The following is a 14,680-nucleotide window of genomic DNA, read 5'->3' as shown; positions in this document are numbered from 1 at the left end:
TATGTGGTGCGTGTTTATGTTGAAACAGGATAAGGTGGATTAAATACCATAAACAAAAATTAGTTTATCCAAGCTTTGTTATTCTTTGTCATACAACAAGAAACTCAAATTATATTGTAGAGGTTTAGTTTCTGTGCTTTTGTGATCATTCCCAAATAGTCCTGCACAAGCACTCATTGCCAGCATGCAAGCTAAGTGGGTATGTGGCCATGCACAGGTCCTTGAGAAGTACTTGAACGTATCAACACACATTAAACATGATAGCATTTTACAGACGAAAGATTATCAGTCAAAACCATACATCTATAAATATCGCAGGGATAGGGGAGGAATGCACAGACAGCCTACATGTGTCTATGTGAGAAAGACAGACTATGGACATTAACAGGTCATCTGGAAACATGTGTCCTCTCCGTATTGACTTTTCTCGCAGAGTGTGAGACCATTTCAAAGCCCCAAAGCAGCAGGTAGCCAGTGGGCACCAAGATATCTGACAGGGAGGCCCTAAGACTCTCCCAACTCCAATTAACCTTCACTTGTTCGACCTACTTTCAATATTAAAATAGCGTACTCCCTATTCAACCCAGTGCTATATTTGGCAAAGGAGGTTCAGGGTTTAACATAGAGTTAAAAGTACACTTCACTTAAAAGAGACGCCTTTAAACCTGAAAGAATTTAGTCATTTAATTGTTTTATGTATTGACAGATTATTATGCAACTATTTAGTTTCTTCAGTTCGGATAAGCCAAAACAAAAATCTTTGTATTCTTTCCTCCTGATAAGATAAATAGAGATATTTAAACATTTCAATTTGAATACCAGGAAACTGTGATGGTAAAAATGTGTGGTTTTCCATTTTTGCTTGACATTTAACAAATAAAGCAAATGGCTGTTTAATCAAGACATATCAGCTGATTAATTGGTAAAAAAGAATTTATTCAGGAAATTACCCAATGTTTTCTATGATGCACAAGGTATGCCACAATGTCAATCCAGAAAATAACCTACCTTCCAATCTGAGAATTGGAGTGTAGGTTTAATGCTGCACTTTTCACCCCCTTAGACACAATAACAGGATTGTTCAGAGTCTATCTCCAACTCTTAAGCTACGATCATCTCTCTTTCTATGTCTGTTTCTGCTTATTGAAAGCTGGTTAATGTGGAAAATGTCACCACAGTAAGAGCTTGTTCATTTGATTGCTCTTAAAATCCTCATCTGGGTGTGGCAGTAGCAATTCATTAGCCAGACTTGGCCTGTTGGCCTTTAGCAGAAACCCAAGCTAACTAGACTTTGTTTAAACTCTTGACTATGAGTGTCAGGTGTTCGCCTTCTGAGGTTAGAGAGAATGACCTGTGATCTATGCCCTCGTACTCTGTACTTCTGCAGAAATGGATCAGTGGCATGAGACAGTCAAAATACACAAAGAGAGGAAATCCCATCTGCATATCATGTCCTTGTTCAAACTGCTCCTTATGATTACAAGCCAAGACACACACTCCTGCTACGCCATTCCCTCAGTGTCAGTCCTACTACATAGGGGCCCCTCACCAGTAATATGATCCATCTCTGAGATGAGGGTTAGAATAGGAATCTTGACCCACAGCAGTTAAAGACAAGAGAGTGACCAAGCGAACTATAAGACCTCTGCATTTTCTCAGAATCTCAATTTTCTTACAGAGGATAAAGAAATCTCAAATCAGGTTATGACACTATAATAAATACAGTTAAACTGTTTTAGCCTCAGAGATGGGTTTTTTTTTTTTAAAGTGGTTATTCAACTAAGTTGATTACTTTTAAATCCAAATACTGTCCAATTTATACACTTCTGCAGGCAAGAAACAGCAGATCGACGAGGTCTTCAAACTTTGGATTAATAATACTATAGTATTAAAAGTAACAGGTGGTATAAATGGATGTAAATATGTATGTATAATCGTCTAGGCTGGCTAACCACTGCTATACCAAAGAGTTTAGGCCAGTACTAGACACAGTAAGGAAAGAATCTGTGAATATCTAGATGACTACTTTATAACCCCGTAGGTAATAGCACACCGCTGCAGCTGTAAAATACTATAACATGTTCATTTCATGAAGTCACATGTGTTACAAATTACCTTTCAGTCAAATAACCATTCAAAACATCTCCGCCAGCTGTTCTGATTCGTAATAGGACAGTCAAATTCAGTACCCTCTTCCTGGATAAATGCTGCAGGGTGAGGACATTTTTTAAAAGACAGGTGTTTGTGTACAAAGAGTTGGCGCTTACATGTTTATGCTGTAATGAATCTAGAGGCTTCTGTGCACCCTGTATTGGCCTTGAGGTTATGTGGGAGCTGGCAGCGGCAGATCGCTATGTAACACGCCACATTCCTGTCTACTCTCTCACACCTTGTCTTCAGCTGCTGGCTTCCACTAAGTGAATGACTTAAATGGAATGAACCTTTAAAAATAGGAATTCCCAACCTCGTCCAGGAGTGTAACTAAACTTCAACAGGTACAGGAAAAAAAAAAAAAAAAAAAAAAGGAGCAGTCAAGTCATGCCACACATTAATTCAGATGATCTGTTAAATGTCTGATAGCTGTCATGTAGAGGGTACCCCCTAAAACAGCTTGAAGGAGTATCAGTAGGAGTGTGTTCAATCCATGGCGCATCATACATCACATTCATTTGTGTCTGGGAACCGTCTGCTCGCTTTATCATTTCCCTGCAACCAGCTTTGAATCTGTGCGAATGTGTGTATGTGAAATAGAGTGAGTCACGCAGTCTGACCCAAGACAGGGTGAATAGATAGGAACTAGAACAGTAAAATGAAACAAAAGACGGTGAGTCAGAACTTAAATCATCCTCCTTCACCCATGTTTGATAGAATTTGGGCTCGTCTTCTGAATCCTCCCATTGCAGAGGCAAATTAGATACACAAAGGACCCGTGCATGAAATGAATGGGAAATATAATCCCTTAACCACAATGCTGATAAACATTACTGCATAATAATCTATTAAACAGGAAGCAGTGGTAAAATATAGAAGATGTGTTCTGACTCAAAGGCCTAATTATAGGCCAGTAGACAAACTGACAGACCTCTGTCTCTATTATCTTCATGGAGCTGGAACAATCATAGTACAAGTCTGAGTTAATATATAATCCCTGTGAATGAGATTACAGGAGGTAGCTTCACGTGGACAGGCAAACAAATCACAAGACAACAAAAGTGAGCAGCAGGAAATTGATTTTCCATTTATCTATGTGTTGACCAACGTCTTCACAGGGCTGGAAAAAACAACTAAAAATAAAGATTGAGAGATTTTCTGATGAACTAAAACACAGATGGTCAATGTGTTGAGAGGAAATCCATCATTTGTGACAGGATTTAACGCCCATATTAACCAAGTCTGAATCAAGACAGATAAAGCCATGTGTTCAGGAGACACCGGTTACTGCTCCCTTCTTTGATTTGTCATCTTGTACCTGACCAGCATGTTATTATGATTATTATTATTATTATTATTATTATTATTATTATTATTATTATGAGCAGCATAGGACTAAAAGAAAGAGCCACCTGTCACTTATGTGTTTACAGCCAGACACCTCAATAATAAACTGTCTTACTGTGGTAACAGGTGATAGTGTATTTAAGTACCTTAATGGTGCATTAGTGTCACACTGCAATGTATGTATATGTATGATTTGTGTATTACACTCTCAGGTGCTGGTAATAACTCACTGTAAAGGTAATGTTATTGATTTTCCAGTGTTTAGTTTAGAGACATGCCCTGGTTATCTCACTTTCTGCCCTCACATTGCATCATGTCCACCAGCAACAGCTGCAAACTTACGGATTTGGATTTTCTTGGGATCAAACTTGCAGACTTCATCCTGCAGGAGCTGCAGCCGCCCCTGAATCCTGCGGGACCTTCTCAACACCATCCCTGCCTCCACCTCGATGCCCAGGAAGACGTCGCTGGCGTGTCGAGAGAGGTCGGAAAGTTGGTAAATGATGTTAGTCAGTGTCTGACAGCTAACTTCATCCAAAGACGAGAACAACACCGGCTTTCGCAGCTTTCGTCTCCCGGTTTCCTCCCTCGGTAACCAGCCATCCCTCGGCGATAACCGACTCACACGCCGCGGTTCAACGCTCCTCTGATGAAAGGGCATTTTTTATTTTTTTATTTTATCTCATTTCATACCAACAACTCCAGCGGGACCGAAACAAAAAATGTTCACGCACGATCCTCACAGCGTTAAGACAGATCCGACGCACGCCGCAGTCCGTGATGTGTGCGGGGCAGCATAATCCTCCAGTCCCGCCATATTTTTGTTGTTCAAAGCGTGGGACTTTGTACACTGGAGCCTGGAGACGTTGCCTCTCAAAGTCTGTTCAAATCCGACCAGACACAGAGCAGCAGGAGGAGGACGGAGGAAAAAAACACAAGGAAAAGTAGGGAAAGTACCAACAAGACCCGGAACATGCTACAACCACCTGTAGCAGCTGGAGCCGGAGCCAGATCTGCGGAGGAGCGTGTACCTGCCTCCCCCAGAGTGAGTGGAGCAGCCCGGTGGAAAACCAGGACCGGAGCTCTAACATAGCTGAAGCCGGAGTTAGAGCAAAAAAAACGGACAAGTGAGGAGAAATAGAGTCGCTGATAATGATAAATGATGATAAACGGTAAAGTACTGTTATATTTATTTATTCTCATTTCGTGGCGGTGCTTTAAAATGAGTAGTAATACGCTGACATTTAATTTAAAGTAGCTTGGCTGCATTTAGTAACATCACAATAACTAGATTCAGTTCTACACATGAAAACTACTTACTTTTAAGGTTTTAATAATGAACTTAACTAAATATTAAAATAAAATTGACTTTGTCGCAGTGATGTGACACTACAGATCCCTGCAGCTAGCCTAGCCTAGCCTAGCATTACCCGTTAGCTAATTTACAGTACACTTGAAGTGTTTCGGCTCAATTATAATGTTTTTAAACAATGAACACTATCTCGTCACAGTGCATTAACACACAAAAACCTAATTGCTTAGTTTTTAATAAAACATTAATGTTAAGTTATTTAAGATGTTATGTCAATAACTGACCCGTTTGGTCTCGTAGCTATGCTATAATAGCTTTAGCTAAGCTAGCCTTAGCATTAAGTTAATTCAACTGTTAGTTATTGACCTAATTCTAGTTGTTGTGTTTAGATTTGTGTTCAACTACCAGTGATAGCAAAATACTGTTTTAATAATGTTTTAACCTAACTTTCAGGCATGTAATATTCCCATATTTCTTGCTAATGCGTTGGTTTTTAAACAAGTGTATTAGCCCACATTCCCCACAGTGAGAACACAGTGCCTATTTATTTTAGCTGTTTGCTCATACCTTATAAAATATCCCCTGGACAACACATTCAAATGAATGCTTGTCTCTGGTTTATCTGCTCTGTTTGTACAAAGGATGTTTGTCCACACAGCTTGTGTCCAGTTCACCATCTGACTTTCCCACTGCTGCTCTTTAAATTCCAAAAGGGGGAAACTCTCCTGATTAATGGACTCATTTCTACCCCTCTCAGTTTAAAAGATCCAGGCCACAGGTTCAGTGGATTCTTCTCAAAGTCCTGACAACAAGGTCCAGTTGGCAAAAAGTTAATGCGCCCTCTGGTGTCTTCATGTGAACACAGGTTAACATTTCCCCATGTGACATTGAATCCAAGCCAGCATTTCCACTGTTTGTTTCTCATTTCTCAGCTATGTGCTGTGTGGCAATGGTTTAACAAGTTACTCAATATTAGACTTGCGGATACAGCTCCAGTCCCCTGGATTGATGCGTGTTGTTCGTTAGTCTTGACATGGTGGCATCCCATGTGCATCGTGGAAGACAGCGAAGGCACGATGCATCATCCTGCTGCAAATAAGTAACATCCGCATTTGTCCTTCCTTCAGTACTAAATGTCTTTGACAGGGAAGCAGCATGAGGATGACACATTTACCGCTGGAGGAAAAAGGAACAAGCCTAATAGTTTTTTGACATCCTACTGCCAGTTGTAGTGTCCTCACTTTAGTAACTTTACTTCTCATTTCTGTAGAGACATTTTCCACTTAGATAGACCCAAAAAAACACAGGTGTCATCAATAAGACTCATTAAAGCTGCAGTCCTGACTCACTGGGCTAAGTTTATTGTGGCACTAAACTTTATGAGAGAGTAAAGCGTCTCAATTTCAACCTGTGAAAGATCTAGGACACCAGACACATCAAAGTTTATTCGTAATGTCAATCCTAAAAAAAAAAAAAAAAACCCAGAAAGGCAAGCAAAGAGTCCAGTTCTAAAGATGAACATACGTTTAATCAAGATTAAATATATATATGCCCCAAAAAAACACTTGCAACTCATAAGAGATCCAAGCAAGTCAAAAGAATACAAAATAAAAAAAAAAAAGAGTTTTTCTGTCTGTCGTGTCAATAGACTCAGTTTTATACTTCCTAGGAGTTTTGGACTTTCATTCAGGGTAAAATGCATAAACATATCTCATTCACCATATTTTACAGTGCATTGATTCTCAGAAACCATAGCCTTCTTCCACATCTAAAAAACCCACATATAAAGTCATTTGAAGAATTATTTACACACGAGGCTCCACATGTCGACTAAAACCATTTGGTGAGCAATTATAAACTTAACAACATCACACAACAAAAGATAAGGGAACTTTCTTGAACTTTCTGGGCCATTGGTAATGATATTCTGTTACACAAATCACTGCACTGATAAGAGGCAGAAGCAGCCCCTAATTAAATATGATAAACTGACACTCAGCGAGGACACTGGAGGAATACCCAACGTGTAAGTTAGTCCACCAGGGTCTCTAAAGTTTGGTTGAGTACACACATAAAAATATACAAATAGAGTTCAGTAAGTGTGGTCAAGTGAAACCTAATGTCTCTGATGTCCACTGAACACACTCCCTGTTCAACAACTGTTTTCAGATTCAGACCAAACACAGATTAAAATGCACCCAGGTGGTGGGTACACTAAACATGCATATGCAATGTGAAAATGAACAGAATGAACCTTGAACATGAGAAACATTTAGATGTCAAAGCTAAATTAGTAAAGCAACCATGTCACCCCAGACAATTATATTCAGATAAGGTATCAACAATACCGTCTCTGAAATGATAAATTAACTCACTTCATTACCAGGAAGAAAAAAAACAAAAACAAATCAAGTGTAACAGGGTGTGGTGACCTCCAGTTTCAAATTTATTTTGGGTGTACATGTGTCAGAGCTGAGTGCAGCAACTCTGTTCTGCAATAGTAATATAACAGCCGTCTTAATGCTGTCTTCTTTTTCTTCATTCTTTTTTACCTTTATGGACGAAGAGTGTAATGTTTGTACGGTGTAACCGTACAAACAGGTGCCTTCAACAAGAACTGAGGCGAGCGCTTGAAGTTGGAACAAAGTAAAACAGCCAAATACAAAATAAAGTAATGGTAGGAGAAAGAAGATACAGAATTTATTGGGTCATTTGTTTTAGACGCACACAGAGATACTTGAGTTTACAAGGCCAGAATGTCCCGTGCCATATAGCCCACATCACCACCATGTGTATGTTCTTCTGTAAGCATGTTCTCACTCAACACCCACAACTTCATTTGAGGTTTACCCTACATAACGCAGTGGCTTCTTGCCCATCCTTCATAACTTCTGCAAGCGGACGCCATTAAAAAGATACTCTTGGTGTCAGAAGGAATCAAAAAAATAAAAAGGTGAAATAAAGAGTGAAAACAACATTTTAAAACGTCAAAAAGAGCACTGCTTCTACTGAACAATCTTCTCAGATCATCATATACGTGTGGCAGCTAGCTGTTAAACGACGCAAACGGACACGTTCATGTACACTGGGTGTTTTTGAAGTGTGTGTGTGCATGTGTGTGTGTGAGAGAGAGAGCTAGGAAAGACCAGAGGCTCTCTGTGGAACAAAAGGCATAGTGTTATGAAGTACATTTGCAACATCATTTGATTTTCAACATTGTCTGTGTTCACGTGGGATAAAACAACCACTATTACCACCAAACGGGAAACGCTGGCTCACAGAGTACTGCGGGACTCGCCGAGTTTCCATTCATGGTCATGAATGTGTCACTTAGGGCAGAAGCAGCCACAAGGCCACGTTGGACAGTGTTGTTGATAGAAGAGGAGCCCAGGGTAAAAAAGCTGGACGATACAATATGAGAGCAAAGTCCTACAGCTTGGTTTACGCGAGTGCAGCGAGGACAGGTGGTGACTATACAACGAGGATGCACACTCCTCCTCCAAGGGCTCCATGACAGGATGTGGCATGGGTGTATTCTGGGACACACATACAGTACATACATATTAGGCCAAGCTCCAGACAGATGTGTCTCTTTGTCGCCCTCTGGTGTTTGATTTCCAGAATACATCTGGTATCACGTTCTCCTTGACACACGCAAACATACAGGCTCCCATCACACAAATCTCCACCTACACATACACACACACACACAAATATATGAACATACACACTCCTTGGCTCCCCCCTGTGTCTCTATTCAGGCTTATCTGGTGTAGTAGACTCTGTAGTAAACACTCTTTGAGCGCCAGAGTGAATAGGAGTTGTCAAACTTGAGCAGGTAAACGCCGCGCCCGGGGTACTGGTGGCTGCCAGCGTACACCTCCTCATGACAGTCCCGCCGGTACACCGGCACAATCTCATCCACCTGGGGCTTCCCTGCCTCCTTCTTTGCCTTCTCCTCCTCACTAGGAGGCTCACCTATGGACACAAGAACACATGAAGTTATGGTAAACAGGAAGAGAGGTCTCCAAGTATCCCTTTAGTAATGTCCTGTCTCAATAACGTTATTATTAAAATTAATAATATCGAACTATACCTATGCTGTGCCTCACTCCTATTAACATAATTAGATAGCTTGAGCTAAATATCGTGCAAAGAATAACTTCACAAAACCAGGTTTCTATTCACACCACCAACATCATCATAAGCAGTGCTTCATCTGCCACATGGCGTGCCAGACACACAAACATGACTTAGAATATATCATTAAACAACAAATCAAAGGGATAATAACACATCATTTTATTTCCAGTAATGACACTTACAAGCTCCCTATTCAATTTGTGGAAAATTGATAATTTAATATATTTCCTGGTCACACATTGGTGATTTTGGAGGGACAGCCAACACCCATACACATCATTGTGTTAATTATAGTTTTCAACACATTGTCTTTTTTTTAATCTTCATTAAAGGTTGGTCTGACATTGCCGCCAGGCCAAAACATTGTATCAGACACATGTGTGACACTTCACGCATACCTCCCATCGTCACCTCACCTTCATCATCCTCGTCCTCATCACTGGACTCTGACACATGCACGCTGACTGAAGCAGAGGCAGCATCCGTCCACTCAAAGAAAACCCCAAAGCCGATGTCATAATAGTCCGTAGCAAACTCCCAGAACAGGTAGGAACCCTCCTCGTGGGTGGGGACACGCACTGTCACCACCTCGCCGCGTCCCACTGTGATCACACTGTCTACATCCTGCCGGATTTTCTCCTTAAAGTCCTTGATCTGAGGCCGTGTCCACATGGAAGGAGCAGCTATAACTGGTGGGGAATCAGCTGCAATCGAGGGACAAGAGGCTTTTTAGAATCTGGACTACAAATCCCCTGAAGTGATGTAAGTAATGTAGAAAGAGTTGGAGAGCATATGATCCTTTCAAAGAGTCAGCTAAAGGTCAATCTGTCCATCCCTTCCCAAAACACAGTAGACTAATATGACTAATATGAGAATGTATGTTTAGGAATCAGCAAAACAAGGAACTGTTTATTTCTAGTGTAAGTGCTTTCTCTGCTGTTTGCAGAGTTTGCACCTGGACCAGCCAAGTATCATGTATCACTTGTTCTGGCTCTTCTCCTCTCTGCCCTTCAAGTCACATCTACAGGGATGCAACAGATAAGACTCAAGTTTCAAGTCTGGTATTACGTTTTGTTTGACAGAGAGATTTCCCTCCTGCGTTGTACCAACTAACTGCACAAAGCGTAAGGAAAATATAGATTCTTTCCAGATAATGTGAACTCCACTAAGTGTGTTACTATTGTTTTATATAAGACAAACACGGCTACAGCCCACTGACCTAATAAAGGTCCATTCTCTGAGACCTCCTCTGCTGGCTCCTGCTCTGGCTCCCGGTCCATGCTCTCAGAGTACGTGTCTGACTGGCCTCCATTGAGTGTGGGAACTTCCTCACCAGCAGGTGGGGAAGCAGCACATAAATGTCCAGCTGCTGAAGCGTGGATGGCGTCACCACTGTTGAAGTTGCTGGATTCATGCGTCATAGAATCTGCTTGCTGCTGCTTCTGTAAAGCCGCCTGGGACGAAAAGAAGACAACAGTGAATAAAAACACTTTAATACCAAATTAGGAGCATAAACCAAAAATGCTCTGCTCTTAAATACATTTAATGACACATTCTGGATTATTTTTCAAGTTTTCACAGCAGTTTTATTTTTGGCTCTTGAATAAATATAATATTACTGTAGATCTACAAAAGGTTTTTAATAAACCACTTATACATTAAACAGTAAAATCAACCAGACATCCTATCCCTCTGTCAGTAAAAACATCCTACCTGTTGCTGGGCCAGCTGGACCTGGTACAGCTGCTGCATGTACTGCTGGTAGTGCTGCTCCTGGAGTTGACGGATGAGGCCTAGCTGTTGCTCTGGGCTGTTGGGGTACTGCTGGGCCGCATACTGTTGGAACTGCACTGCTGTCTGGGCATTCAGTGCTGCCATTATCTGTTGTCTGGGAAGTGGAACAGAAACCGAGAGTTAGCAAAAATAGAAATGGAAATGATTGGTGACAATGGGAGGTTGAAGGGTTTTAAAATGGATAGTGTAGTGGTAAGATCGCCACCCTCTATTCGGATGGAAGGGGGTGTAAAGAGTTCAAATCCCAGCTCTGGTCTGTCTCCAGTAGACATTCACCCTGCCTTTGCCTTGTACCTTGGACAAAAGCATCTGCCAAACGACTAAATGTAAATGTAAAATAGAGAGATTAGGGAGACTGTGTCCTTTGAACCAGGTTGCAGCACAATGTAGCACTGCTAAAGTGACCCGCCTGACAATAACTCAAGTTAAGCTCAAAGCCTGAAAAGACAATACCGCTGTAGATATCAGTGTCAGCGAATAGTGATGAATATGTAGAAGACAAGTCAGTACTCAGCTAGCCCAAGCACATTATGCAAACACACAGTGACACAAAGACACATACTTCTGCTGTTCAATCCGTAGCCTCTCCTCCTCTACTTGTCTCCTTTCCTCTTCCTCTCTCCTCAGCCTTTCCTCCTCCTCAAGCCTCCGTCTCTCTTCCTCCTGTCTTTGTCGCTCCCTTTCCTCTTCCTCCCGCCGCTGACGCTCCTCCTCCTCTTTCCTGTGAAGCGGCACAGTCATGAAGGCCATCGTAAGTGATGCAAATGGTTGATTAAACACCATGATGCAACAAATGTCAAATACCCCTGTTGCTTCACAGGTTCTGTAGCTGCATGTAGGACAAACTAAACCTAGGTCTGTATTTAGACTCTGCAGCAGAGGGATTTCGCTCGAGGGAAATAAAGTCGAGCACCCTACCTTTTTCTCTCCTGCTCCTCCCTTTCAATCTTGTGTGATGTGACGTAGGGAGCAAAGAGGTTACAGCACTTATTAAGCAACTTGACAAACTCCACCATGGCGTCCTCCTTCTCCATGTTACCCAGAGAGGCCCACTCTTTTCTGCACACAGAGAGACAGACAGTGGTGAATACAGTAGATGCAGCCAGGCATACCAGGCTCAGAAACTCAGTGTTTTTTGTTTGACGTGTTATTGCTTTACAAACGACATAACATTAACACTTCACTAACCGGAGAGTTGTGCATGCGCATTTCCTCAAACACAACTAAATTGTCTACGAGAATTCAAAGGTCACAAGCATTAACACACACACACACAGATGTCTGATGTCGTTACCTGCGGTCATTTCCAAGGACATCAAAGAAGCCAACCTCTGGTGAAGCATCAGGATTGTAAGGGCCCAATAACACTTGTTTGTGCAGAGCCACTAGTCGAAGCTTCTCCTCGTAGGTCGGGTGGAAGGCCTTACCATCTTTATCTAAGAGTTGTAAAGTAGAATCAGTTTCTATTTATTTCTATATCTTGCTATGACGAGCACTTGTTAATACAATACACTTTTGTTTCTTAGTGCCAAGTGGTAATATGAACCAAAGTAGCATAAGGTGCCATTTTCTTCAAAACATCAGACCATGTCACGATTGCACTACTAAATGTGATCTTTAACCACCTAAAAAAAAAAAAAAAAAAAACTGGCACATGTTTATGGCTAAGATTATTGTAAAAATCACGGGTCAAAAAATAAAAATCACATTGCAACTGTTGTTAAAACTAAAGTTAAGCAAGGAAAAGGTTTATTTATCCAACTTGAGCAAGTGTACCTACCCTAAGTATACAATGCACAGATTACTATCAAAGACAGTGTGGCCATGTGGCCCAAACCTGTTTGCACAGTCATCACAAGTATTACAGCGTAACAAAAACAGTACAAAAGACTTGTACAATATGTGTTCAGGACATTTGCAAACTGATCACTGACTACACCTCCTCTTAAATCTATTACAGTGAGCCATGATGAGCAGTAGTTTTCTTTAAATGCTGAAGTTTCTTGTAAGATGACAGATTTACGATACACACGCCTTTAATCTTCGTGTTATGAGTCATGTTAATGCACGTTACATGCTGGAATATGTTGAATGTGTGTTTATTTTTCTAAATGTAAATTGAATAAAAGGTATCTACTCCCTCAGTTACTGTGCTTTGAAAATCTAAATGCAAGCGATTCATTTCACGTTTTCTTGGTTTTCCTGATGGGGCAGCAGCAGCATGGGAGTGGTGGAGCTATGAGGAAGACTCTCAGCTGTAAAAGAGGCTAATCGTCATATGAATGAGCTGTCGCACCTCAGGTGAGGCTAGCCGCAGAAGAAGGGCAACACCAGCTAATCAGCTAGGTTAAGGTGTTCCCTGGCCACACACACATAGAGACGGACTAACCCCGGGCTCAGCACCCTACAACAGCCAGCTAACAGCTTGCTAGCTGGCCGTTAGCCGTGTAGCTAACGTAATGTTGCGGCTGACAGCAGCAGCAGCTCCGGCGGTGACAGCTAGGGACGTTAGCACGATGCTAACCTAGCCAACGACGGACCCGTCTCTCGGTCCAACAGTCGGTTCAACGTTATCAGTTACTTATCGGCGTTATGCGTTAACGCGATACGATTATAACAAATGTGAAATACCTTTAAAAAATTTAAGTGCCATTCCGTACAGCTCCTGTAAAGGAAAGCCCCATTTCCTCTCTATCCCACACTTGGCAGTCTCTCCATCTTCGCCTCCAGCGGCTCCCGGTGTACCGGTCTCGGGTTCCGCGGAATTAGAGTCCGGCTCTTCGACTTGGCTCTGTTCGCCCTCGGGATCGGGAGTGAGGGTGAGGCCATCGATGGAAACTTCGAGCCGGCTGGAAGTAGCACTATCGAGGTCGCCGCTCTGAACCTCTGTCGCCATCATGTTGACTGTCAGCTGAAGCGGCCACGTACCTACTTCCGTTTAGACCGGGCGGAAGTTCCGGGACAGTTCTTTTCCTCCCGAGTAAATAGTGACGACGCTTTAAGTGAAAAGAGAAAATATTCACATAAAATACGTTTTTCACACGCAGGATTGTTTAAAACAAATAAAAACAATTATATAAAAAATATATAATATTTTTACAATAATGTTGTTTACAGTTCATAGTAGTTCATAGTAGTATACAAATTAAATTTGCCTAAAAGAAATCACTGTACTAGGATTAACTATAAAAACAAAAGTACAAGTACTCGACTATGAAACTGATCCCTCTGGGCCTCAATCCAACTGAGTTACTGATTAAATTGTTTGGAGACTATAAGACTGCTGGCACCACCTATATTGTGTGCATACATTTGATTTCCTATGTTTTTTTGTTTGTTTGTTTTTTTGTCACTGCTGAATTAGCAATTATTTTTATCTGTACATGTTCTTAATGTGTGCATTTCTATAGTAAAACCTGTTTCAAAGTGCAAAAAGCCAACTAGAGCAAGTATTTTATTAATTCAACCCTTCCCCCATTACTAGACCAACCAGTGAAATTAAATATGCAGCATGTTACTGAGCATTGAGGAAAACAGCTTTGCTGCTGCTGCTTGGCAATGTTGTGAATAGAGGAAGATGCCAATAATTCTTTGTATTAATAATATTAATATTATAGTTGAGTCCTCTCTAGTGAATGAACTACTGTATGTAATGATGATGCAATAATACTCTATATTATTGGCATAGCTCTAGCCTAGTGATATTTTCTGTTTCTGTTTTCAGTTTCTTATTGGCCAACACGTTTAAAAAGCTCACGACCATACTCTGTGCTTAGAAGATAGATGTACACACAGTATCAACAATAACCATAAGCACCACTCACTTCTTATAACATTTAGACACATTTACAGTGAATATTATTTTCTTTATATATATATTTTTGAGAAACTATTAGTCTGGATCTGTGAATACTCCCTCAAATACACAACACT

The 14,680-nt window shown here is 41.1% G+C and overlaps 2 protein-coding genes across 3 annotated transcripts in view; both read right to left on the bottom strand.

Moving 5' to 3' along the window:
* The window catches only part of nhsl1b (NHS-like 1b), an 83,004-nt gene extending 78,463 nt beyond the window's left edge, over window positions 1-4,541 (bottom strand). For both annotated transcript variants that reach the window (XM_026340843.1, XM_026340845.1), the window contains exon 1: window positions 3,841-4,541. In XM_026340843.1, the coding sequence (XP_026196628.1) occupies window positions 3,841-4,159 (319 nt within the window). In that variant the 5' untranslated portion in view covers window positions 4,160-4,541. The remainder of the gene's footprint in view (window positions 1-3,840) is intronic.
* Window positions 4,542-6,319: 1,778 nt separating this feature from the next.
* acbd3 (acyl-Coenzyme A binding domain containing 3) lies at window positions 6,320-13,684 on the bottom strand. Its single transcript, XM_026341589.1, has 8 exons — window positions 13,379-13,684; window positions 12,042-12,183; window positions 11,666-11,806; window positions 11,310-11,468; window positions 10,667-10,841; window positions 10,173-10,407; window positions 9,370-9,657; window positions 6,320-8,788 (listed from the first exon to the last, which is right to left on the bottom strand). The coding sequence occupies exons 1-8, from the start codon at window positions 13,644-13,646 to the stop codon at window positions 8,574-8,576; spliced, it is 1,623 nt and encodes a 540-aa protein (XP_026197374.1). The 5' UTR covers window positions 13,647-13,684; the 3' UTR covers window positions 6,320-8,573.
* Window positions 13,685-14,680: the final 996 nt, after the last annotated feature.

The sequence above is a fragment of the Anabas testudineus genome, chromosome 24, assembly GCF_900324465.2.
Source record: "Anabas testudineus chromosome 24, fAnaTes1.2, whole genome shotgun sequence".
Classification (NCBI taxonomy): Eukaryota; Metazoa; Chordata; class Actinopteri; order Anabantiformes; family Anabantidae; genus Anabas; species Anabas testudineus.
This window is presented reverse-complemented; position numbering and strand designations above follow the sequence as displayed.

Coding starts and splice junctions, on each gene's coding strand:
- acbd3 (XM_026341589.1), bottom strand. CDS start 13,646: ATGATGGCGACAGAGGTTCAGAGCGGCGACCTCGATAGTGCTACTTCC. Junction 12,184..13,378: donor GGCACTTAAATTTTTTAAAG/GTATTTCACATT, acceptor TACAACTCTTAG/ATAAAGATGGTAAGGCCTTC. Junction 8,789..9,369: donor TGAGGACGAGGATGATGAAG/GTGAGGTGACGA, acceptor TTGTGTCCATAG/GTGAGCCTCCTAGTGAGGAG.